This window comes from Macaca fascicularis, chromosome 1 (genome assembly GCF_037993035.2).
Source record: "Macaca fascicularis isolate 582-1 chromosome 1, T2T-MFA8v1.1".
In the NCBI taxonomy this organism is placed as follows: Eukaryota; Metazoa; Chordata; class Mammalia; order Primates; family Cercopithecidae; genus Macaca; species Macaca fascicularis.
This window is the reverse complement of record NC_088375.1, coordinates 199,688,444-199,714,983: the sequence shown is the minus strand read 5'-3', so window position 1 is coordinate 199,714,983 and position 26,540 is coordinate 199,688,444. Positions and strand designations below refer to the sequence as shown.

The window sequence follows — 26,540 nt, the reverse complement described above, 5'->3', positions numbered from 1 at the left end:
GACAGACTAGTGGGTTCCCCACTTACACTCCCAACTTAGCAGCTCCACATTTTAAACCATCAGATTTTATTAGAAGGGAGTATTCCACTGCCAACAAAACAGGTGGAAACCACTAGAAGTTTTATGTAGCCACATTCCCTGGAATTATCTTTTTGTGGCTCCTCTTTTCTTTCTTGTCCTGGACATGGAACTAAAGGGGACATGTTTTTAAAATTCTGGCTGAAATGAACGTATTTCTTTGTCCTTCTTTCTTCTCTCCTACCCAGGAGTGAAATTAAAGACAGTGCTAAAGGCATAAGCAAGGCCAGTATGGAAACTTCCAGCAATTTCACCAATAGTTTTCAGCAAAATATTACAGATTAGAAAACGTCCGTTTCAGAAGAGCTACCAAGTGATAAATAAAAAAGAAGTTACATCTCATTATCATGTGACTTCAGGAGCTACTTATTCCCACTTGAATATGTCTTGTCATGGGAAATGGCCTTCAGGAGGCAACTTCTTTCTAATTCTTACTATATGTCTCCCCACTGTCCCTGAGTTATCATAAGCTTCATTTTTTTTCTCCACCCAAAGCTTGTGGGAACTAGAATGAACAGAAGAGGAATGAAGCCCTCTCTTCAGCCATTTTCAGCTTAGGAACAAGATAGTTCCTATCTTGTTCCCAGTTTTGGAACAAGATAGACCCAAATCTACTTCCTGGTTTCCTGCTTAGAAATAAGATGCTTATCCTTTACGGCAGATTGTCAAGCTCCTTCAGTAGAGGTGAATGAGGACACACATCATCTGCAAATCATTACATCTTCACAGGAGAATTATGATATTCTCCAAATACCATGAAACTTCAATTTTTAATCTTCTAGGGATACCAGATTAAACGAAATTTATCTCTTGCTGAAGACAGCCTGGAGGACTGAGACTGAAATCTTGATTCCAGCTCCACACCAGCCATTAGTTACATTGGGACGAATTACTTCCCATGATCAGGTTGCAACTTTATCATTGGGAGCACTTCCCATGATCAGGCTGCAACTTTATCATTGGGAGTAAATGGTTCCCTAAGATCCTTCTCCATTTTGATGTTCTAAGGAGAAACTACTATTGAACAAATTATTTCCAGTTGTTGGTTCAGTCTTCAAAATCACCAAAAGCTTTGATTTTAAGGTGAGGTAATAAGAGTTGGCTCTTGATATTCTATGCCTTGTACTTCAGAACAGGCGGTCGAAAGGGAGGAAAGTTGGTTTTCCTTGAGATGACTATCTTGTTCCCTCATTGGTTTGGGATTCTTCATGTTCAGAGGTCCACCGAGAACTTCAGCTCACCATGACTTTCCCTTTTCAATGGTACCACTGCAGTCAGGTGCAAGATGGTGATGTGGACCCCTCACTGACATTACACCCAATTCTCCAGATTGTCTTTCCACTAACTTCTTTCATTCTTCCTTCATCACTGCGTCATGGTCCCTTTAAGGGAGCAGCCATAGTTGAGTGGTGGGAGCAGCTGCTGGCAGCAAAGAGACTTGCAGGATTTGGCCTACCCAAGGCCACTTACCGCGCACGCTCAGGACCGGGGGCTTGGTGGGAAAGGAAGGAGGGACTTAGGGTGCGCCTGCGCATCAGGGGCGCGCGCAAGGGGCTGATTTGGTGATCCCTTTAAGAAACCGCAGGCGGAGGAATTTCTCTGAGAGAAAATAATCCTACTCACGGGGCCCTTTGGAGGCCATTAACCCCCCGAGTCCCGGCCCCCCCCAGTCCCCGGGCAGGCCCTCCCGCCCACGCGCGGACCCGTGGGATCTCAGAAGCTGCGGCCCGGCGCGCGGCATCCGCCCCCTCCCCACTCTCGGCGCAAGGCCCGGCCGGGTCCAGGGAAGCTGCCGCGAGGCGGCCGTGCCTGCAGTGTGGGCGGGGGCCGGGGGCCCGAGAGGTACCGCCGCCACCGCGCGGGGAGCCGCAGCGGTTCCGAGCGGGGCCCAACATGGCGGAGAGAGAGGTGGAGTCCGGCCCCCGAAAGAGGGTAGGTGAGGTGAGGCTGAACTCGGGCGGCGGGGGGCGGGGCGCGGCCCGGGGCCGGGAATGGGCCATACTCAGGTTCGTGTAGGGGTCGCCGAGGCCCAGTTGGAACAAGGTTGCGGGCAGGTCTGAGGCAGCCTGGGGTCCGGAGCGCGCTGGCGAGCGGTCCCTCGGCAGGTGGGACAAAGATTTGCTGCTGGGTGCGGGGGGGAAGGGAGGGGGCCGTTGTTTGCCTTCCTCCCCCCATCTTCCCCAGCACTGGGGTGGGATATCTGGGCCCGGGGAGGGGAGGTGTCAGATTCGTAAGTGCATCTTTAGTCCATCAGAGTGTGGAAGTTTAACTGGGGAGAGGTCAGGTGGGGGTGGTGGTGGCGGGAATAAGTCGTGGAGGGGTCTCAGGAGAAATAACCGGAGGGTTCTTCAGTAACACCATCGCGAATTCATTTTCCTGCCTCCTTTCCCCTCCCCCCATAGCCGTTATGTAGACCAAAGTAGGGGTGGGGGTCTTACCTGTGAAGAAGTGGGATCGTTGGCATGTCCTGATTTAGGAGAAAGATTTTGGCTACTGTGAATGTCATGTTCTAACCTAGCCTCTTACTCGTAATTAGAGTAATACGTGGAAGAGTATGACAAGTTTTGTCATAACAGGGATGTACCCAATCAGCCTGCAGAGGTGAAGCCAATTCTACATAGGAGTTGTTTGAATACCTTTTAAAGTTTGTCTGGAAACTTTTCTTATTTAATTTTCAGTGGTTTTTTTCAGATGGCGAACAATACTGTACTATCGATTGAGCAATATCCCTCACTTTTCTTTTACTTCCTCCCCGCTTAGCATAAGAAGTAAGTTTCCTTTTAGAAGTCTTCCTTTTGGGAATGGTTTCAGAAACGATCAATTAGCAAAAGGGCAAAAAATTACTACTTTATGAAGAATGGCCTTTCAGCTTAGCGTAAAATTAATCTCATAATGATGCTATAGCTGAAGCTTTTTGTGCTTACTATGTGCCTGGCACTGAGCTAAGAGCTTTATGTGAAGAATTTAACTTCATAGTAACTCCACGTAGAACCTATTTGGAGATGAGGAAATTTAGGTGTTGAGGGCTTAAGTAATTTACTTAGATCACACAACTAGGTGCAAGGTTGAGCTAGGATTTGAATCCAGGTTTGTCCCAACTGTAGTGCCTGTGTGGGATGCCACAGAGGAGTTTAATCTATGTTTCTCTTTTTAAAAGCTTCAATTGTAAATGACCAAAGTAGCAGCAAGTATTATTTTTTCCAACAATTTATTAGGAAAATATTTTGAACTATCCGGCAGAATTATAAAACTTATAGGGAGCAGCCATGCACCCAACCGCCTAGATCGTACGGTTAACAATGCATTCTGGACAGGCGCGGCGGCTCACGCCTGTAATCCCAGCACTTTGGGAGGCTGAGGCGGGCGGATCACTTGAGGCCAGGATTTCGAGACCAGCCTGGCCAACATGGTGAAACCCCATCTCTACTAAAAATACAAAAAACCCGGCGTGGTGGCGGGTGCCTGTAAATCCCAGCTATTCGGGAGGCTGAGGCAGGGGAATTGCTTGAACCCGGGAGGCGGTGGTAGCAGTGAGCCGAGATCGGGCTACTGCACTCTAGCCTAGGTGACAGAGTGAGACACTGTCTCAAAACCCCCTCCCCAAAAGAATTGCATTCCACTTGTTTTATCATGTATTTACTCCTCTATCCCTCTTTTTGTTCATCAGTCATGTTATTTTAATGCATTTTATTGTAGTGTTTTGAACAATAAATGTTTACCGTTGATAAGTTTACAAAATGTTGGATTCACCTAATGCAATAATTAGTCGTAGAGCAAGGTAAGCAGTATGATGGTATGTCCAAATAATTTTGTAAGTATAAATGTTGGTTATGGAATGCATGGGTTTTGAAATTTTAAAAATTTCAAGTTGTGTTCAGTTTTGAACTGGATCCTTACTGTGCTTGGATGAAGACATATGGCAAATAGTCCACCAATGAAAATATATAGGGTAAATTACTTCAGATATGTAATGTTAATTCAGGGAGATTTCTGCATCCAGTTGCTGGGAATGTTGTCATTCACCTTCGGTACTAAGATGTTGTAGGATATTCTAGAAAACATCTGTGCACTTTGACAACAAATTCAGCTGGATTTTAAATATTTTCTAGCTCTTGTAGTACACTTTAAAGATGTTACTGGTCTTGTGAATCTTCTGCTAAAGGAATGCTGGAAAAGAAAAAAAGATTCCACACTGGTAGCAGTAAAAACTTTATTATTATTATTGTCTTGCTCTGTCACCCAGGCTGGAGTGCAGTGGCGCAATCTCGGCTCATTGCAACCTCCACCTCATGGGTTCAATTAATTCTGCTTCAGCCTCTCGCATAACTGGGATTACAGGCACGCACCACCATGCCTGGCTAATTTTTGTATTTTTAGTAGAGATGGGATTTCGCCATGTTGGCCAGACTGGTCTCGAACTCCTGACCTCGGGTAATCAGCCCACCTCAGCTTCCCAAAGTGCTGGGATTACAGGTATGAGCTACCGGGCCCGGGCCAAAACTTAATTTTATTTTTAACAACCTATAACATATGCAGCACTTGTATAGGTTTCCACCATTATTTTGCCAGTTTCATCACGGAGGAATGTTACATTCATTAATTTTTGGAATTAATGGGGTTAATTAATTCCAAAGGTTCCAAATTAATTCCAGAGGTTGAGGTGGGAGCATTGCTTGAGCCCAGGAGTTGGAGGTTGCAGTGAGCTATGATACTGCTGCTGCACTCCGGCCTGGGTGACAGAGGGAAACCACCTCTCTAGAAAAAGTAAAAATAATACATAAATAATATTTTTTGATCCGTAATTCATTTTGTTTTTGATATTTCATTAGAATGTTCAGTATGATTGTCTTAAATAGTATAAGAACTTTTTTCCATTTTTTTTGGTGTGTGCCAAATTACACATGGATTCCGTATGTATACTCCAAGCTGATTAATGGGGACTATGCAGTACCATGTCTTTGGAAATTGACTGCCTTTAGGGAGTTGAAACAAACTATCCACATAGAGTGAGATAGTAACTTTAGGCTATTCAATCAGAAATTGTATGGATGACATGGTATTGTACTTAATAATGCTTACTGCTTTTGACCTTTGTAATCATGTCACAGAAAAGTTGCTAAGCACCTGTGCTATTTCATAAGCTGTATGCTAGGCATTGTGCTCTGTTACTTAGGGTCATTTAGGATAATATATGCTGGCTCTCCTGATAAATTGTAAACTCCTTTAACATAGTATCTATTTCATTCATCATATCATATCTGTTACTTAGGGTCATTTAGGATGATATATGCTGGCTCTCCTGATAAATTGTAAACTCCTTTAACATAGTATCTGTTTCATTGCTTTTTGCTTCTCAATATCTTGTGACTTTTACACAATAGGAACTCAAAAGACTTGCTGATTTATTTTTGTAAGAAAAGCTTACCTATTACAGCAGAGGCTCTGTGGGTTGAGTACCAAGTTCTCTGCTTTGTAATTTTGAGGGACTCTGTAAATCTTTCATACCATCCTTTACTCCCCAAAGTTCTCTCCCATGGATCTAGATTTAGGGATCTTCTGATTGTTCTGGATTATGGTTAGATGGGCAGGTGACTGCATTTTTGTTGTTGTTGTTTTCGAGACAGAGTCTCGCTCTGTCACCCAGGCTGGAGTGCAGTGGCGCTATCTCAGCTCAGTGCAAGCTTCGCCTCCTGGGTTCACGCCATTCTCCCGTCTCAGCCTCCCGAGTAGCTGGGACTACAGGCGCCTGCCATGACGCCCAGCTAATTTTTTGTTTTTGTATTTTTAGTAGAGATGGGGTTTCACCGTATTAGCCAGGATGGTCTCGATCTCCTGACCTCGTGATCTGCCCACCTCGGCCTCCCAAAGTGCTGGGATTACAGGCGTGAGCCACCACGCCCGACTGGTGATTGCATTTTAAGACTATCGGGTTAACAACCTTAAATTCTAGGTAGGCCTGCCTGATGTCTTGTTTTTATATTTGTGGGCAGTTGGAACAATTGTATTCAGAATATGCTAGAATGCTAGTCTCTTCAATTTGTGAACACGGGGGAGCTGAGTATGTAGGTGGATCAGCACTATATTCATCTACCATCTCTGGTATAGAGAGAATTAAGTTCATATCCTAGTGCCTATACATGAAGGCGTTATAACAAGCGTCACACCCACACTTTAAAGTTGGCATATTATTTAATTTTTTTAGATGATAAAATTTTTGTTTTCTCAAATAGCTTTTAAGACTCAGGTAGGGCCGGGCGCGGTGGCTCAAGCCTGTAATCCCAGCACTTTGGGAGACCGAGACAGGCGGATCGTGAGGTCAGGAGATCGAGACCATCCTGGCTAACATGGTGAAACCCTGTCTCTACTAAAAATACAAAAAACTAGCCGGGCGAGGTGGCAGCGCCTGTAGTCCCAGCTACTCGGGAGGCTGAGGCAGGAGAATGGCGTAAACCCGGGAGGCAGAGCTTGCAGTGAGCTGAGATCTGGCCACTGCACTCCAGCTCGGGCGACAGAGCCAGACTCCATCTCAAAAAAAAAAAAAAAAAAAAAGACTCAGGTAGGCTTATTATAAATGATTGAGTTATTTATGCATGGCTACTATAATAACAAGTATGTTATGAAGTATGAGGTCTAACTAAATCTGGCAGCCATATTTTGTTGTAAAATCCTTGTCTTTTCAAAGTTTACTTACAAAATAATAACTTTTATAAATGTGAATATTACCTGGTCTAGTAAGTTGTATTCATTTTCATACTTAAAATTCTCTGTATATTAAGTTTGAGATGTATATATCTGGTATGGTTTAAAAAGAGAGAAAGCATATGTATAAGTAGTATGCTTCCGTTTTTTCTGAAAAACAAAACAAAATGACCTTTCTTCCCTCCTCACATTTGTGTCTATATATGTTTGTGTATGTATGAACTTAGAGAAAATTGGGGAGGACCCAGGTCAGGATATTACCATTGATTACCTTCAGTGGGTAGGGAGGAGAAAGGAAAGAGAGTTTAAGGGTGAAAATTTCACAAAGTGGAAAAAGTGTTCATGGTATAATGCTAAGTGAAAATGTAGACTATAAAATGTTATCTATTAACATAATATACATGTGTGAAAATTGAACATGCATATAGACAGTAGAAAATACGAACAAATGAAAGCATTGACTTCATGATGTGATGGGATATGGAGAAGTTTTGTTTTGAATTTCTGTTATTTTAATATTTTATAATAAAATAATTGCAAAAGATTGATCCCTCTTAATTCCTTAATGAACTTTTTCTCTTTTCTGTCTTTTTGCTAAATGTATTACTTAAAAACATGGCGGTACATATCATTAAAATATTTGCGGTTTATATGTATGCAATGTAAATAATTTGCTTTGAGAAAGTATTGACTTTTTTTTTTTTTTTTTTTTTGAGGCAGAGTCTTGCCCTGTTGCCCAGGCTGGAGTACAGTGGCGCGATCTCGGCTCACTGCAAGCTCTGCCTCCCGGGTTCGCGCCATTCTCCTGCCTCAGCCTCCTGAGTATCTGGGACTACAGGCGCCCGCCACCACGCCCGGCTAATTTTTTGTATTTTTAGTAGAGATGAGGTTTCACCGTGTTAGCCAAAGATGGTCTCGATCTCCTGACCTCATGATCCGCCCATCTCGGCCTCCCAAAGTGCAGGGATTACAGGCTTGAGCCACCACGCCTGGCCTTGACTCTGTTTAGAGACCATTTGAAGAGGCCATTCAAATACAGTGATTTTGTGGTGTTTTCACACTGCTTCCCATCTTGTAACACACGGAGGCATCTGTAAATAATGCTACTTGTGGCTGGGTACGGTGGTTCATGCTTGTAATCCTAGCACTTTGGGAGGCCAGGGCAGGAGGGTGGCATGAGGCCAGGAGTTTGAGACCATCGTGGGCAACATAGCAAGACCCCATCTCTACAATAAATTAAAACAATTACCCCAGGTTTAGTAGCATGTGCTTGCAGTCTTAGCTACTCACGAGGCTGAGGTGGGAGGATTGCTTGAGCCTAGGAGTTCGAGGTTGCACTGAACTATGATTGTGCCACTGCACTCCAGCCTGGGTGACGGAGCAAGAGAGACACTGTCTTTTTTTTTTTTTTTTTTTTAAAAAAAAGGAGAGGCCATTCTAATATTGAGAATGATTCTGAGTTGTTTTCACATACTGCTTCTTCCCATCTTGTAATAAGCAGAGACATCTGTGAATAAAGATAATACTTGATATTTATAAACCCTTAAGTGCCGGTCATTTTTCTAAGTATTTTACATGTGATATATTTTTCCACTACAATTATTGTCCCATTTTATAAGTTAGGAAACTAAAGCACAGAGAGATTTGCTGGAGATATGATGGCTAAATCAGGATCAATTATTATTTAAACTGGTCTTATTTGATCATATAGGTTAGAACTTTTGTTTATCCAGAAATATTATGGTTAGTTTTTATATTCTTATTTGTAAAATAAAGCACATAATTCTTTATCTGGAATGTATGGACGTTAGAATAATTTGAATTACACTCAAACAAAGTTGATGTAAATTACTTCTCAGGAATCATTGTTAGCTTGTTCCCAAAGAAATACATTTTTGTTTGAGATCATCTTAAAATACGTATTCACAGCTCACATTTATTTTTTAGAAAATATACACTAAATATTTTGAAGCTGTGATTTACTTTAAAGATTATATTTGTACTTTTATTGACAATGGAAAGATTTTCTTTTTTCTTTTCTTTGTTTTTTTTTTTTTTTTTTTTTTTTGAGACAGAGTCTTGCTCTGTCGCCCAGACGGGAATGCAGTGGCGTGATCTCAGCTCACTGCAACCTCCATCTCCTGGTTTCAAGCAATTCTCCTGCCTCAGTCTCCCGAGTAGCTAGGATTACAGACATGCGCCACCACGCCTGGCTAATTTTTGTATTTTCAGTAGAGATAGGGTTTCACCATGTTGGTCAGGCTGGTCTTGAACTCCTGACCTCATGATCCGCCCGCCTCAGCCTCCCAAAGTGCTGGGATTACAGGCATGAGCCACTACGCCTTGCCAGAAAGGTTTTGTTACTAAAGAATGTGTAAGTAGATAAATATAAAATTGCAGTTTCTATGGATACTTAAGAAGTATTTTTGAATTCTGTATTAGGAGAACAGCCACTATTTAAAGAAGAGTGATATTTCCCTTAAAAATTCTGATTATTTTACTATGAGCTAACTGTATGTAGTTACTTTAGCAAAGCAGAAAGGCAGGTATTGTATAAATGTATTGTAATCAACGTAACAAAATTGCTGATACTTGATCATTTGACTTAAAAAAAAGACACTTTTATGTGGCTTAGCCATTAGTAAGAGCATGGGTTTTTCAAAGTCAGTTTATGGTATAATCTCTGGAATTTAGCAAATTTGGGGTAGCAACAGTTCTTATCCAATCTTGTCATACCTATACCCCCTTTCTTAGGAAATATTTATATTGTTATTTTAATTTCATTCATGTCATCTTTCTGGCTTCCTAGAAGTTTTAGCTAGCTGCCTTTGACAAAAGATAGTCCTTTTTTTTGTTTTGTTTTGGTCTATCCAGCATGTAGAACCCAGTACCATCAGTTCTTTGAGGTCAAGAATCGTATGTGTTTTTCTTTCTTTATGCTTCCCAGTATGTCTTACAAATGTAAGTATTTTAATACTGACATGCATATTACACATTTATAAGCAAAAAATTAATTTACCATTCCTGTCTCATCTAACTACTCATTTCTGTCCCTCCATCTCTCCCTCCTTCCCTCCTTCCCTCCCTTCCTCCTTTCTTTCTTCCCTCCTTTCCTTTCCTTCCTCCTTCCTTCTTTTCTTTAGTTGAAATAATTTCAAAGAAATAACACACATCACATCATTTAATCTACAGATACTTCCATGTGTATTTTTTTTTTTTTTTTGAGACGGAGTCTGGCTCTGTCGCCCAGGCTGGAGTGCAGTGGCCAGATCTCAGCTCACTGCGAGCTCTGCCTCCCAGGTTTACGCCATTCTCCTGCCTCAGCCTCCCGAGTAGCCGGGACTACAGGCACCCGCCCCCGTGCCTGGCTAGTTTTTTGTATTTTTTAGTAGAGACGGGGTTTCACCGTGTTAGCCAGGATGGTCTCGATCTTCTGACCTTGTGATCCGCCCGTCTCGGCCTCCCAAAGTGCAGGGATTACAGGCTTGAGCCACCGCGCCCGGCCCTTCCATGTGTTTTTAACAAGCACAACCACAATACTGTTATACCTAACAAAAGAGTTCCTTAATCTAGTCTGTGTTCAGACTTTTCTTATTCTTTAAGTGTCTTTTTACACTTGATTTGTTTAAATCACCCAACTAAGAGTTACACATTTCATTTGGTTTATATGTTTCTTAAGTTTTTCTTAACCTTAATCATCCCCCTGCCCTTTTTTTTTCGTTTTCAAATGGAGTTTTGCTTTTGTTGCCCAGGCTGGAGTCCAGTGGCGCGATCTCGGCTCACTGCAACCTCCATCTCCTGGGTTCAAGCGATTTTCTTGCTTCAGCCTCCCGAGTAGCTGGGATTATAGGCATGCACCACCAGACTTGGCTTATTTTGTATTTTTATTAGGGACAGGGTTTCACCATGTTGGCCAGTCTGGTCTCGAACTCCTGACTTCAAGTGATCCACCCACCTCCACCTCCCAAAGTGCTTGGATTACAGGCATGAGCCACTACACCCAGCCAATAATCCCCTTTTTTAACTCATACCCGCTGTGCTCCTTTCCCATGCTATTTACTTGTTGAAAAAACTAGTTTATTGTTCCAGGAGAATTTTCCACATTTTGGATTTGGCTGATTGAATCCTTGTTATGGTATTTAACATGTTCCTCTAGCCCTCATATTTCCCACAAATTAGTAGTTAAATACAGAGCAGTAGTTCTGAACTTTGGCTGAAGCTTTAGAATTATCTGGAGAGCTTTTAGTTATCTTGATCCCTGGGCCGGATAAATTAACGAGAGCCCATGCGGTAAAATGTCATCTCAATATTTAAAAAAATTTACCAAGTGATTTCCATCTGTAGCCAAGATTGAGAGCCCTAGTTGGTAGAGCTTCATGAGTTTAGGTTCAGTTTCTTTGGCGAGAAATGCTTATAAAGAGTGATTATATAATTTATTTGCAATCAGACAATTTCGAGAATGAAAAGGGGTGCTATTAATGATTATACAGAAGGAATAGTTTAAACTGGAATTGTTCTAGACAAATTAGAATGTATAGTCACCCCATTAGATGGGGCTGTGAATTCTTGTTGGATCATTCTAGGAGGTGACATAAGTGGTGGTTCTACTTTTAGTGATACTAAATGGATCATTTGGTTTAGGTTCTGTCAGTGGGATCCGAATGTAATTTATTTTTAACTTTTCACTTAATGGATTTATCAGCCAATGATAATTGTTGCCTGTATCCATTATTTCATTAGAAGAGTGATTTTTTTTTGGTCATTTCTTTTGTATTTATTAACTGGAATTCTTTCATAAAGAATTTCCTCATCAATTATTTGGTTACCTTGTAATATGGTTTGTAAAGAAAAAGCAGGATAAATGCTTATTTTTTCCCCTTTATCAATAATTTTCAGAAAAATGAAATTGATGCCCACCCTCACAACTCCCAAAGGTGGGGTTTGGGAGGGAATATCATTATGAACCCATGAGTTTTAATATATGTGATACATTCTGATTTATCATAGTCATTTTGATGTTTAATTTATTGTATCTTTGATGATTGGTGGTCTCTTAAATTAGTTTCCTAAGGCTGCCAAAAAAATTACTACATACTTGGTAGCTTAAAACATCAGAAATTATCTCACAGTTTTAGAGGCTAGAAGTCCAAAATCAAGGTTCTAGGGAAGAATCTTTGCTCGTCTCTTCCATTTTCTTTTTTTTTTGAGATGGAGTCTTGCTCTGTCTCCCAGGCTGGAGTGCAGTGGCGTGATCTCGGCTTACTGCAAGCTCCACCTCTCCGGTTCACACCATTCTCCTGCCTCAGCCTCCCAAGTAGCTGGGACTACAGGCGCCCGCCACCACGCCCGGCTAATTTTTTGTAATTTTAGTAGATACAGGGTTCCACCGTGTTAGCCAGGATGGAATCTCTTCCATTTTCTTGTGGCTTGGTTGGTATTCCTTGACTTGTGGCGGCAAAACTCCTGTCTTTGCCTTCATCTTTCCATGGTCTTCTTTCTATGTCTTCTTTTCTGTCTCTTAGGGTCTACCTTATTCCTGGGTGTTCTCATCTCAAGATCCTTACCATAATTACCTCTCCAAAGATCTAGTCTGCTCACATACTGTGGTTCTGGGTGGACATAAGTTTTGGGAGCCACAGTTTAATCCACTACAGTTTTTTTTGACCCCTAAAACTTCATTTACATCCCATATGTAAAATAAATTCACCTCATCCCAACATCCTCAAAAGTCTTGACCTATTACAGCATGAACTCTTGTTTTTTTTTTAGACGGAATTTCGCTCTCTCGCCCAGGCTGGAGTGCAGTGGTGGAATCTCGGCTCACTGCAACCTCCGCATCCTGGGTTTAAGCCATTTTCCTGCCTCAGTCTCCCAGGTAGCTGGGACTACAGGTGCGTGCCCCCATGCATGGCTAATTTTTTGTATTTTTAGTAGAGACGAGGTTTCACCATGTTAGCTAGGACGGTCTCCATCTCCTGACCTCGTGATCTGCCCGCCCCGGCCTCCCAAAGTGCTGGGATTACAGGTGTGAGCCACCACGCCTGGCTACAGCATGAACTCTTAAGTCCAAAATCTCCAAATATTATAACCTCAAAAAGTTTCAAATCTCATTGTCTAAATCATCTAAATTAGGTAAGAGTATGGACCTGGCATGATTCATCTGGGACAAAATTCTCCATCTGTCACCTGTGAAACTAGAAAACAAGGTATCTGCTTCCAAAATACAGTGATGAGAGGATGAGACAGTTGTAAGATAGACATTCCCATTCAAAAGGAAGACAATGGAAAGAATAAAGGATCTTTGGTTTCAAGCAAGTTCAAAACTCAGCAGGACAAATTTCTCTAGGTTTCAGGGCCTGAAAATAATCATCTGTGGCTTGATCCTCTGCCCTCTGGGCCCATGGAGACTCTGCAACTGTTGTGGGCCTGTTTCTTCTCCACCCCCACCCTCCACTATGCTGCTTGCCTTCAGTCATTTTTACTTTTCCCCAAAGGGGTGCACGTGTTTGCAATTGAGTAGCTGTATTAGCCCATTTCTTGCCTATAAAATCCCAGAAGTTAGACACTTTAAAAAATTTTGTCCCATCTCTGTTCCTTTCAGTACAGGCTTATAGCATTTTTGTTGGTATGATATTCTTTTTTTTTTTTTTTTTTTTTTTTTTGAGATGGAGTCTCACTCTGTCCCCCTTGCTGGAGTGCAGTGGCCGGATCTCAGCTCACTGCAAGCTCCGCCTCCCAGGTTCAGGCCATTCTCCTGCCTCAGCCTCCCGAGTAGCTGGGACTACAGGCGCCCGCCACCTCGCCCGGCTAGTTTTTTTGTATTTTTTAGTAGAGACGGGGTTTCACTGTGTTAGCCAGGATGGTCTCGATCTCCTGACCTCGTGATCCACCCGTCTCGGCCTCCCAAAGTGCTGGGATTACAGGCTTGAGCCACCGCGCCCGGCCGGTATGATATTCTTTAAAACCTTGTCAGTCTCCTTACATATCAAGGGGATCCATATCATTAGACAAGAGGATTCTTCACAGCTCCTTAATGATAACTCCATCTCCATTCCTCGTTTCTATTGAGATGATTGATTGGATTCATGAGTCACACTGCTAATATCTTCAGCATATGGTTGTCCAGCCATGTGGCCTGCTCTCTAGAACACACTTTTCTAAACAGTGAATTTCCTAATTTCTACCTCCTTTGTATTCTGAATAATCTGAGAACCTCCCAATTAATCGTTGTTTCCTTTTGCTTAAAGTTCCTTCTTCAATTTATCTCTTTCCTCTTGTATTTTACTATAAATACCAAGGAGGAACCAAGCTGTACCTTCAACACTTTGCTTGGAAATTTCCTAGGCTAAATATTCAGGTTCATGCCTTCCAGATTCTCCTTTCTATCCAACAGTAGAACATAATTCAGCCACTTTATAACATAGATCACCTTTCTTCCAGTTCCCAGTCACATATTCTTTATTTACTTCTGAGACAGCAACAGAAGCATCCTTAACCAAAATATTGATAAGAACCAAAGTGTTCATGATTCTGTGTATGTATTCTCTAAGACTACAGAAACTTTCTCTTAGTTGCTCATCACATCCTTCTAAACCCTAACCAGAATTGCCTTTGACATCAATGTTTCTACCACCATGTCTTTAAGGCAGTGTATATTTTTTTAAAATCAGGCATCTCAAAACTCTTTCAGCCCATTACCCAATTTCAAAGCCACCTTTACATTTTCTTTCTTTCGCTCTTTCCTTCCTTCCTTCCTTCATTTCTTTTTCTTTCCTTCTTTTCTTTCTTTCCTCTGTCTCTCTCTCCCTTCCTTCCTTCCTTCCTTCTTTCCTCTTTCTCCTTCCTTCCTTTCCCTCCCTCCCTCTCCCTCCCCTTCCCTCCCTTTCTTTCTTTTCCTCCCTTCCTTCCTTCCTCCCTTCCTCTCTCTCTCTTTCTCTCTTTGTTTCTTCTCTCTTTTCTTTCTTTGTTTACAATTTTTTTTTTTTTTTTTTTTGAGACGGAGTCTCGCTCTGTCACCCAGGCTGGAGTGCAGTGGCCCGATCTCAGCTCACTGCAAGCTCCGCCTCCCGGGTTCACGCCATTCTCCTGCCTCAGCCTCCCGAGTAGCTGGGACTACAGGGGCCCGCCACCATGCCCGGCTAGTTTTTTGTATTTTTTAGTAGAAACAGGGTTTCACTGTGTTAGCCAGGATGGTCTCGATCTCCTGACCTCGTGATCTGCCCGTCTCAGCCTCCCAAAGTGCTGGGATTACGGGCTTGAGCCACCGCGCCCGGCCTGTTTACAAATTTTTTAATAGAGATGGTGTTTTACCATGTTGAACAGGCTGATCTTGAACTCATGGGCTCAAGCAATCCTCACACCTCAGCCTCCCAAAATGTTGGGACTACAGGCGTAAGCCATCATGCCTGGCCCACCTTCACATTTTTAGCTATTAAAGCAGCACTTCACTTCCATGTACTAAAATCTGAATTAGTTTCCTAGGTTTGCCATAAGAAATTACCACAAACTTGGTGGTTTAAAATTACAGACATTTATCATCTCACAGTTCTGGAGGCTAAAAGTTTGAAATCAGGATGTTGGCAAGGCCATGCTTTCTCTGAAGGCTTTAGGGAAGAATCCTTCCTCATCTCTTTGAGCCTCTGGTGGTTTCATGTATTCCTTGATTTGTGGTAGATTACTCCAGTCTTTGCCTCTGTCTTTACATGGCCTTCTCTCTTTGTCTGTCTTATCTTCATTTCTGTCTCTTCTAAGGACACTCTTCATTGGATTTAGGGCTCACTCTAATTCAGGATGATCTCATTTCAAGACCCTTACATTAACTACACCAGCAAAGAACTTTATTCCAAATAAAGTCATATTCTGATGATCTGGGTGGAACTACCTCTTGGGGACCACAATTTAACCCACAACATGGTCTTCAAGGTTGGCAGTTCGATCCTTTTTAAAAATTGCTTTTTTTATGTTTCAAAAATTACCCATTGGGTGCAGTGGCTCACGCATGCAAGCCTAGCACTTTGAGAGGCCAATGTGGGCGGATCACGAGGTCAGGAGATCAAGACCATCCTGGCTAACACGGTGAAACGCTGTCTCTACTAAAAATACAACAAATAGCCGGGTGTGGTGGCACATGCCTGTAATCCCAGCTACTCAGGAGGCTGAGTCAGGAGAATCGCTTGAACCCAGGAGGCGGAGGTTGCAGTGAGCTGAGATAGTGCCACTGCACTCCAGCCTGGGTGACAGAGCAAGACTCCATCTCAAAAAAAAAAAAAAAAAAAAATTAATTTTAAAAAAATGTGTTAAAATGTACATAACAAAGTACAGTAAGCCAGGCACAGGAACACAAAAACTGCATCTTGTCATTTAATGTGGAATCTAAAACAATAGAATTCATAGAAGCAGAGAGTAGAATTATAGTTACCAGAGCATGGGGGATGGAAGGGAGGGACAGGAAGATATTGGTCCAAGAGTAGAAAGTTGTAGTTAGGTGGTGTAAATAAGTATTTAAGGTGATGGATATGCTAATTTGCTTGATTCAGTCACTCCGCACTGTATACATACCTATGTATAAAACACCACTATGTACCCCCTTAATTTTGTGCAATTTATAACTTGTCAAAAAGCAAATCATATAATAAATATACATATAATATAACCTCTACCATTTTAACAACTTTAAGTGTATAATTCAGTGGCATTAAGTACATAAACAATATTGTACAATCATCACCATTCTCTACACATTATATAGTAACTCTGCGTGGTCCCTCACCCCAGCCTCTGGTAAACTTTAAATTACTTTCTGTGTCTGTGAAGTTGCCTATTCTAGATATTTCATGTAAGTGGACTCATAAAATATTTGTCCTTTGGTGTCTGACTTATTTCGCTTAGCATATTTTCAAGGTTCATCTAGTTATAGTATGTATCAGAACTTCTCATTCCTTTTTATGACTGCAAAATATTCCATTGTGTGCATATACATTTTGTTTATCCATTTATCCATCAATAGACACCTTTTGGCTATTATGAATAATGTTGCTATAAACATTGGTGTATAGTGTGTGTTTGGATTCTTGCTTTCAGTTCCTTCTCGTATTGCGATGGTTTTAATGTGTTTCTTTTAAAATTCATGTTAAAATTTGATTTCCAATATGGCAGTATTAGGAGGTGGGGCCTAGTGGGAGGTGTTTGGATCATGGGGACACTGCCCTAATGAGTTGTTATAAGCAAGGTTCCACCTTTTGTGTGCCTCTTTGCCCCCTTGCCTTTCTGCTTTTCCATGCTGTGGTGCAGCACATGGCCCTCACCAAAAACTAAGCAGACACCAGTGCCATGCTTTTTGACTTCCCAGCCACCAGAATTATGAGCTACATAAACCTCTTTTCTTTATAAATTACTCAACCTCAGGTATTCTGTTACAGCAAGACTAAACAGACTAGTACAGGTATATACCTAGAAGTGGATTTGCTGGGTTATATGGGAATTCTATTTATCCTTACTTATTTATTTATTCATTTTTTGAGACAGGGTCTCACTTTGTTGCCCAGGCTGGAGTGCAGTCGTGTGATCATGGCTCACTGCAGCCTCTACCTTCCTAATTTAAGCTGTCCTCCCACCTCAGCTCCGCAAGTAGCTGGGGCTACAGATGTGCAACACTATGCCCAGCTAATTTTTGTTTTTCTTATAGAGACAGGGTTTGGCCATGTTACCAAAGCTGGTCTTGCACTCCTGAGCTCAAGCGATGCACCTGCCTTGGCATCTCAAAGTGCTGGGATTATAGGTGTGAGCCACCACGCCCAGCCTGTGTTTATCTTTTTGAGGAACCTTTTGCACAGGGGCTGTAGCATTTTCCATTCGCACCAGCAATGCATGAGGATTCCAGCTTTTCTATATCCTCACCAATACTTGTTATTTTCTGTTTTTTGTTTGTTTGTTTGTTTGTTTTGAGACAGAGTCTTACTCTGTCACCGAGGCTTTGGAGTGCAGTGGTGCCATCTCAGCTCACTGTAACCTCCACCCTTCACCTTCTGGGTTCAGGTGATTCTGCCTCAGCCTCCCAAGTAGCTGGGATTACCGGTGTGTGCCATCATGCCTGGCTAATTTTTTTGTAGTTTTACTAGAGATGGGGTTTCACTGTGTTGGCCAGACTAGTCTTGAACTCCTGACCTCAAGCGATCTACCTGCCTAGGCCTTTCAGAGTATTTTATTTTTGGTTAATAACTGTCCTAGTGTGTGTGAAGTGGTATCTTTTTTTTTTTTTTTTTTTTTTGAGACGAAGTCTTGCTCAGTCGCCCAGGCTGGAGTGCAATGGCGCGATCTCGGCTCACTGCAAGCTCTGCCTCCTGGGTTCACGCCATTCTCCTACCTCAGCCTCCTGAGTGGCTAGGACTACAGGTGCCCGCTGCCACACCTGGCCAATTTTTTTTGTATTTTTAGTAGAGATGGGGTTTTACCATGTTAGCGAGGATGGTCTTGATCTCCTGACCTCGTGATCCACCTGCCTCGGCCTACCCAAAGTGCTGGGATTACAGGCGTGAGCCACTGCGCCCGGCCTTGAAGTGGTATCTTATTGTGGCTTGGATTTGAGTTTTTCCAGTGACTAATGATGCTGAACATTTTTTCATGTGCTTATTGGCCTTTCGTATAGATTCTCTGGAGAAATGTTATTTAAGTTCTTTGTGCATCGTTGGGTTGCTTGTCTTTTTGTTGTTGAGTTTTAGGAATTGTTTTTATATTCTAAATATTAAACTCTTACCACATAAATAGTTTACAAATTTTTTTCTCATTCTGTAGATTGTCTTTTCACCCTCGTGATAGTGGCCTTGATGCACAAAATTTTAAATTTTAATGAAGTCCAATTTGTAGTTTTCTTTTGTAGCTTGTGCTTTTGGTATCATATTTAAGATGCTGTTGCCAAATCTAAGTTCATGTAGATTTTTCCCTATGTTTTCTTCTAAGAGTTTTAGTGTTTAGGTCTTTAATTTAGGTCTTTAATCCATCTTGAGTTAATTTTTGTTTATGGTACAAAGTAAGTGTCCAGTTTCAATATTTTGTGTATGGATATCCAGTTTTCGTAGCACCCTTTGTTGAAGAGCCTGTTGGTTCTTTCCCCATTGAGTGGTCTTGACAACCTTGTTGAAAGTCAGTTGACCATTTTATCAGTCAGTTTGGGCTGCCGTAACACAGTATCATAGTCTGGGTGGCTTAAACAACACATTTATTTCTTACGTTTCAGGAGGCTGGGAAGTCCAAGATCAAAGTGCCCACGAGGTAGGTTTTATTTTCAGGCCTTTTCTCTTGGCTTGTAGGTAGCCACTACCTTGCTTTGTGCTCATGTGATTTCTTAGTGTTTGTGAGGTGAGAGAGAGTGTAAGCTTTCTGGTGTTTCTTCTTAGAAGGGCATTAATCACATCATGAGAGCTCCACTCTCACTACCTCATCTAGCTAATTACTTTTTAAAGTCCCCCTCTCCAAGTATTATTACATGGGGAGTTAAGGCTTCAACTTATGAATCTGGGGAGGAGGGATACAAACATTCAGACCATAACAACGACAAATGTGAGAGTTTATTTCTAGACTTTCAGTTCTGTTCTATTTGTCTATGTGCCTGTTCTTGTGTACTACACTGTTTTGATTACTGTAGCTTTGTAGTAGGTTTGAAATTAGGAAGTAGGAGTCATCAAATTTTTTTTTTCAAGATTGTTTTGGCTATTTGGGATGTGCTGAAATTGCACGTGAAATTTAGGATGGCTTTTTCCTATTTCTGAAAAAAGAGTTATTAGGATTTTGACAGGATCAAATTGAATTTGTAAATCGGGGTAGTTACTGTCATATTAACAATGTTAAGTCCTCCTGTCTGTGAACATGGGATGTCTTTCCATTTATTTTGATCTTCTTTTATTTCTTTCAGCAATGTTTTGTACAAGTCTTTTAATGTACAAGTCTTCTGCTTCTTTGGTTAAATTCATTCTCAAGTATCTGTCAATATAATCCACCATATTAGGAGAATGAAGAAAAAAAAAGAACTCACTATAGTCCTTTGTATCTGTGGGTTCCACATCTGCAGATTCAACCAACTGCAGATCAAAGATATTTGGGGGGGAAAAAACAAAAGATAATACAAATTTATTCCTGAATCAAGGACCAGAGGAAAAAAAAATACAAAATTTAAAAATATAGTATAACAACTGTTTGCATAGTATTTGCATTGTATTAGGTGTTATAAGTAATCTAGAGATGATTTAAATTGTATAGGAGGATATGTGTAGGTTATATGCAAATACTATATATAAGGGACTTGAGCGTTCAAGGATGTTGATATCTTTGGGGGGTCTAGGGCCCAGTCCCCCACAAATACTGAGGAATAACTACATCATCTCAGTTGATGCAGAGAAAGCATTAAAGAAAAGCCAACATCCTTTCCTTTGTAAAAGCATTTTAATAAATTAGGAAAAGAGGGGAATTTCCTCAACATGATAAAGGCTACCCATGAAACATCATTGCTTACATCATATTCAGTGATGAAAGCTGAGAGATTTTATCCTTAGATCAGGAACAAGATGAGGATGCCTTCTTTCACCATGTCTATTCAATGTAGTATTAGAAGTTCTAGGCTGGGTGCCGTGGCTCAAGCCTGTAGTCCCAGCACTTTGGGAGGCCGAGACGGGCGGATCACGAGGTCAGGAAATCGAGACCATCCTGGCTAACACGGTGAAACCCCGTCTCTACTAAAAAAATACAAAAAACTAGCCAGGCTTGGTGGCGGGTGCCTGTAGTCCCAGCTACTCGGGAGGCTGAGGCAGGAGAATGGCATAAACCTGGGAGGTGGAGCTTGCAGTAAGCTGAGATCCGGCCACTGCGCTCCAGCCTGGGCGGCAGAGCGAGACTCCATCTCAAAAAAAAAAAAGTTCTAGCCAGAAGGTAAGCAAGAAAAAGGAAATAAAAAGCATTCAAATTGGAAAGGAAGAAGTAAAACTGTCTCTATTTAAAGATAACATGATCTTGTATGTAGAATACCCTAAAACTACACCAAAAACAAAACAAAACAAAACTTTGCAAGTTAGTAAGAAATTCAGTAAAGTTGCAGGATACAGCATCAACACACAAAAATCAGTTGTATTTATATACACTCTAAATGAACAATCCCAAAAGGAAATTAAGAAAACAATTTCAATTACATTAGTGTCAAGAAGAAAAAAATACTGAAACACCCGTATCCTTTTGACTTAACTCCAATAGTCCTTGAAAGATTCCTCCCTGTCTGCCAAAAAAACAGAACCAGGCTCATCTATACATATACTACCTCAGACTTGGAATTAACCTGTTTTGCAAGAAGCCTCAGTACCTTTCGGTGGAAAATGGTATCTGGAGATCACAGCCTGAACTCAGACAAGCTTTTTGAAGTTAGAATCTTTCTGAGATGGTATAAGTTGCTTATTTCCCATTCACTCCTGGGCCTGCCTGCCTCTGTCTGTCTGCCTTTTTTTTTTTTTTTTTAAGAGTCTGTTGCCCAGGCTGGAAGGCAGTGGCATGATCACAGCTCACGGAAGCCTTGACCTCCTGGGCTCAAGCAATCCTCCCACCTCACCCACCTGAGCAGCTAGGACCACAGACAATACCCCCATGCCTGGCTATCTAAATAATTTTTTTTTTTTTTTTTTTGGAGAGAGAGCGTCTCCATATGTTGTCCAGGCTGGTCTTGAACTCCTGGGCTCAAGCAGTCCTCCACCTCTGCCTCCCAAAGATTATAGGTGTGAACTACCCTGCCTGGCCCTAGCTTATCTTTCTGTTTTGGCATTGAAATTCTTCTCTTTAAGAACACTGAAATAATCTAATAATCACCAAATCTAATGGATGCTTTTCAGATATTATTTTATTTGACTTTTCTTAGATCTTTATTTGACCTTTCTTATTTCTGTTGCCCTTCCTTCCTCGACTTTTTCCTTGTTTTATGAGATCGCATTCTCATGGTTCTCTTGAATTGCTCTTTTTGCATGCTCAGTAAGTGTTATTCCCTCAGCTTCTATTTTTTTGGGCAATCTCTTCTACAGTAGTGGTTTTACTTAATTTTTTTTTTTCACTTAATGTTTTTTAAGAGATGAAGTCTTGCTATATTGCCCAGGCTGGCCTTGAACGCCTGGCCTCAAGTGATCCTCCTGCGTTGGCCTCCCAAAGTGCTGGGATTACAGGCATCAGCCACTGGCTTATAGTAGTAGTTTTAGGATCTACCCATTAAGTACATTATGTGATTTCCATTTTACTTCTTTGCTTCTGTTTTTGTCTTTAAAACTAAAAATCTTGTGTTTTTGCTGTCACACAAATACTGCAAATTCAGTGTCTACAACTGAACTCTTACTTCCTTCTTCCCTGCCAATTACTTGCTCACACACCTAGTGCCCTCCCCTTCTCATCTGGTTATTTTTCCTATTTATTTATTTTATTTTTATTTTATTTTATTTTTTTGGGGATGGAGTCTCGCTCTGTCACCCAGGCTGGAGTGCAGTGGCGCGATCTCGGCTCACTGCAACCTCCATCTCCTGGGTTCAAGCGATTCTCCTGCCTCAACCTCCCATGTAGCTGGGATTACAGGCATGCACCACCATCCCTGGCTAATTTTTGTATTTTTAGTAGAGATGGGGTTTCACCATGTTGGTCAGGCTGGTCTCGAACTCCTGACCTCGTGGTCTGCCTGCCTTGGCCTCCCAAAATGCTGGGATTACAGATGTGAGCCACCACTCCCGGCCTATTTTTATTTTTATTTTAGAGACAGTCTTGCTGTGTTGCCCAGGATGGAATGCAGTGGCAAGATCATAGCTTTCTGCAGCCCCAGTCTGTTATTCTTCAGATATTATCTCTGTTAGTTATTGGCTTCTAGTCACCCAAGTTAGAAACCTGTGAGGCATCTTTTGTTCTTCCCTTTCCCTTACTATTTAGTTTTAATTGCTAAATCTTGTTGATACTACATCAGGTATGATTTTGAAAACCTTTTTGATTTTCTTTTTTCTTTTTTTTTTTTTGAGACGGAGTCTTGCTGTGTAGCCCAGGCTGGAGTGCAGTGGCGTGATCTCGGCTCACTGCAAGCTCCGCCTCCCGGGTTCACGCCATTCTCCTGCCCCAGCCTCTTGAATAGCTGGGACTACAGGCGCCCGCCACCTCGCCTGGCTCATTTTTTATATTTTTAGTAGAGACGGGGTTTCACCGTGTTAGCCAGGATGGTCTCGATCTCCTGACCTCGTGATCCGCCCGCCTTGGCCTCCCAAAGTGCTGGGATTACAGGCGTGAGCCACGGCGCTCGGCCACCTTTTTGATTTTCTACTGCCACCACCTTAGTTCTGGTACTCATTTTGCATGTTTTGTCTTTTGACTTTCCTTGCTTTTACAACTCTTCTTTTCACACTCCCTTCTTTACTGTTTCCTCTGCCCCATTCATTTTTATACACTGGAGACAGGTTTTTCTTCTAAAATGAAAATATGTTTATCTCTGAGGTAACAAGTTGGCTCCCGTATTATTCCAGTTCTCTAAGGTGGTTACTGGTCAGAGTTTCTTCCTGTGGCAAAAGGCAGCTTGCCTTAAAACTCTGACTCATCAGAAATTTACTTTTTCTTTGTGGGAGAGTTTCTTTCTGATTATCTTTGCTATTATCACGCTAGCTTTGGTAGAGGCCCTGCTCGTGCCCCCAGCCTCTGTGTGGACAGAATCTTTGCCTAATTCCACCCAGCACAGCTGAGACCAGGCTGTGATTATTTTAAAACAAAACTTTATTAAAAGCTTAGTATAGTAGGGAATTGCAGAACAAATATGTATGTGTTTATGTATGTTTTATGTGTGGCTGATCTAGGAGAAATAGGCAGCATCTACTTGCTGAGCTTTCAGTCGTCTCATGGTGAGCAGAGGGCATCTTTTCTTTGAAGCTTGGAAGCAGGTTGAAATCTGGGAGAAATAACTTACTTTTTTTCCCCTTTCTTCCAAGGACCTTACTTCATGACCTATAATTTGTGTCCTGGCTGACTAAAATTGGGAATGTCAGTTCTCTTTAGGAGATACAGTCTCCTTCCTGCACAGATTTATTGTTACTCTGTCTCCTGTAGAACAAATAGACCATTAGTATAGGAGAGATTCATTCATTGAACAAATATTTAGGGCATGTGTCAGACATGGTTCCAAGTGCTGGACAAAGAATAATAAGGAAGTTAAGATTTGTGCTAATGGTGGGGGTAAGATAGAAAATAAAAAAGAAATAGAGAAAATAATTTTAGGTAATGAAGAAAACAGGACAGCATAAGATAATATGATAGTGATTGAGGTAGGAAGAATAGATAATCCTCTGAGCATGTTGGTTTTTGTGTATGATCTAAAGAGTATGATCTCTTAAAAAGATTCTTTTGGCTCCTGTGTATGAGGTGAACTTCAGGGAGCAAGATGGAAAACAGAGGGTCAGTTTGGAAGCTATTGGTATAATTCAGGTATGAAAGTAATCATTGGAGTACGGTGTAGATGATGAGAATTGGTTGGGATATATTTTGGAGGTACAGTCAATAGGACTTGTTGATAAATGTAGTGAAATAAGACCTCTGACCCCTAGGTAGCAGGGTCAGTGCTAGATAGTTGGTGGCACCATTAATTGAGATAGGAAAACTGGGGAAGGAATATGCAGTGGTTGGGATGAAAGAGGAAGCTATTATTTCCTTACTTTAGATCACTCTATTGATTTAAAAATTGGTGATTATTTAACACCTACAGTGTAGTCTAAATCAGGGGTTCTCAACGTTGGCACTATTGGCATTATGGACCAGGTAATTCTTTGTTGTGGGGTATTGTCTTGTGCATTGTGGGATATTCAGCTGCATACTTAACCCACTATCAACTAAGATGTCAGTAGCACTGCCCCACTAGTTGTGGTAACTAAAAAGATCTCCAGACATTACCAGTATCTTCTGGGGAACAAAATTGCCCCTGGTTGAATATCACTGGTCTAGATACTTTTACCATATATCCTAAAGACCTTTTTAGATTGTTGTATTCTATATATAATAGCTGCTTTTCATACCATTCACTTATATAAATTATGATAATATATCATAGTGATTGACTTGCCAGTTTTCTTTCTTTTTTTTTGTTGAGATGGAGTCTCGCTTGGTTGCCCAGGCTGGAGTGCAGTGGCGTGATCTCAACTAACTGCAACCCCTGGTTCCCAGGCTCAAGTGATTCTCCCACCTCAGCCTCTGGAGTAGCTGAGATTACAGATGCGCACTACCATGCCCAGCTAATTTTTGTATTTTTAGTAGAGTCGGGGTTTCTCCATGTTGGCCAGGCTGGCCTTGAATTCCTGACCTCAAGTGATCCACCTGCCTTGGCCTGCCAAAGTGCTGGGATTACAGATGTAAGCAATCTCGCCTGGACTGACTTTCCAGTTTTCTTGTCTTTTTAAAAATCATATTTTATTCACCCATAACTACTGATTATACTTATGCTTAGCATATTTCTTTCTAGGATATTTCTTTGCAGGTGTATGTTTTTACATGGTTGATATCACATGTACATACATGTACAGTTCTGTTTCCTGATTTTATTTATTTAGTTAGTTTTTATTTTTTTAGAGATAGGATCCGACTCTGTCACCCAGGCTGGGGTGCAGTGGTGCAATCATAGCTCACTGTAGCCTTGAACTCCTGAGCTCAAGGGATCCTCCTGCCTCTCCAATAGGTAGGACTATAGGTGCATGCCACCATGCCTGGCTTATTTTTCATTTTTTATTTTTTGTAGAGATTGGGGTCTTGCTGTGTTGCCTAGGCTGGTCTTGAACTCCTGACCTCAAACAATCTTCCTGCCTCAGCCTTCCAAAGTGTGTTGGGACTATAGGAACAAGCCACCATGCCTGACTGGATGAAAATATTCTAGAATTGATTGTGGTAATGGTTGTACAACTCTGAATATACTAAACACAATTGAATTGTGCAATTTAGATTGATGAGTTATGTGGCATTTGAATTATATCTCAATAAAGCTGTTATTTTTAAAAAAGAAGCTAAACCAAATAGCATTATATGTAGTTTCTGTCTGTAGCTCTAGTTCTGTATAAATTAAATTAACTGGTTGAGGCATGTGATAAATATTTTTGAAATAAGGTTTATTGCAGTATAATTTATATAGAGTAAAATTCATCCTTTTATTATACGGTTCTGTAAGGTTTGATAAATGCATATTGTGGTGTAACTAGCACTATAATCAAGATGCAGTACATTTTCATCACCCCTCAGATTCTTTTATGCCCCTTTATAGCCAGCGTTTCCCCATCCTCTGCCTCTAGCAGCCACTCAATCTGTTTTCTATTCTATAGTTTTCCCTTTTCAGAAGATCATGTTAATCATACTTTACAGTGTGTTGCCTTTGAGTTTGGCTTTTTTCACTTAGCATCATGTGTTTGAGATTTATCCATGTTGCATGTGTCTTACTAATAGTTCATTGTGTGGATGTACTGAATTTGATTATTCAATCAGTTGAAAGATATTTATGTTGTTTCTAGTTTTTGGTGATTATGAATAAAATCACTATAAACATTTGCCTATAGGTTTTTAAAAAATATACTTTTTTTTTTTTTTTTTGAGTCAAGGTCTCTCTCTGTGGCCCAGGCTGGAGTGTAGTGGTCTAGTACAATCTCAGCTCACTGTATCCTGGGCTCAGGTGATCATCCTCTGCATCCTGGGCTCCTGTGATCATCCCGTCGCAGTGTCGGAGTAGCTGGGACTACAGACACGCACTACCACGC

The 26,540-nt window shown here is 41.3% G+C and overlaps 1 protein-coding gene across 18 annotated transcripts in view; it reads left to right on the top strand.

Annotated features, from left to right (window-relative positions):
• Positions 1-1,634: 1,634 nt before the first annotated feature.
• The window catches only part of ZMYM4 (zinc finger MYM-type containing 4), a 160,500-nt gene continuing 135,594 nt past the window's right edge, over positions 1,635-26,540 (top strand). For 7 of the 18 annotated variants that reach the window (XM_045374916.3, XM_074012555.1, XM_045374925.3 and 4 more), the window contains exon 1: positions 1,635-2,010. Coding sequence is in view for 2 of the 18 variants with exons in the window: in XM_005544004.5 (XP_005544061.1) it covers positions 1,972-2,010 (39 nt within the window). In the remaining 16 variants the exon portion in view is untranslated. Of the gene's footprint in view, positions 2,020-2,075; positions 2,184-12,546; positions 12,669-19,009; positions 19,045-25,537; positions 25,684-26,540 lie in introns of those variants that run through there. The other 11 variants (XM_074012549.1, XM_065525284.2, XM_074012534.1 and 8 more) reach the window with 6 other exon arrangements.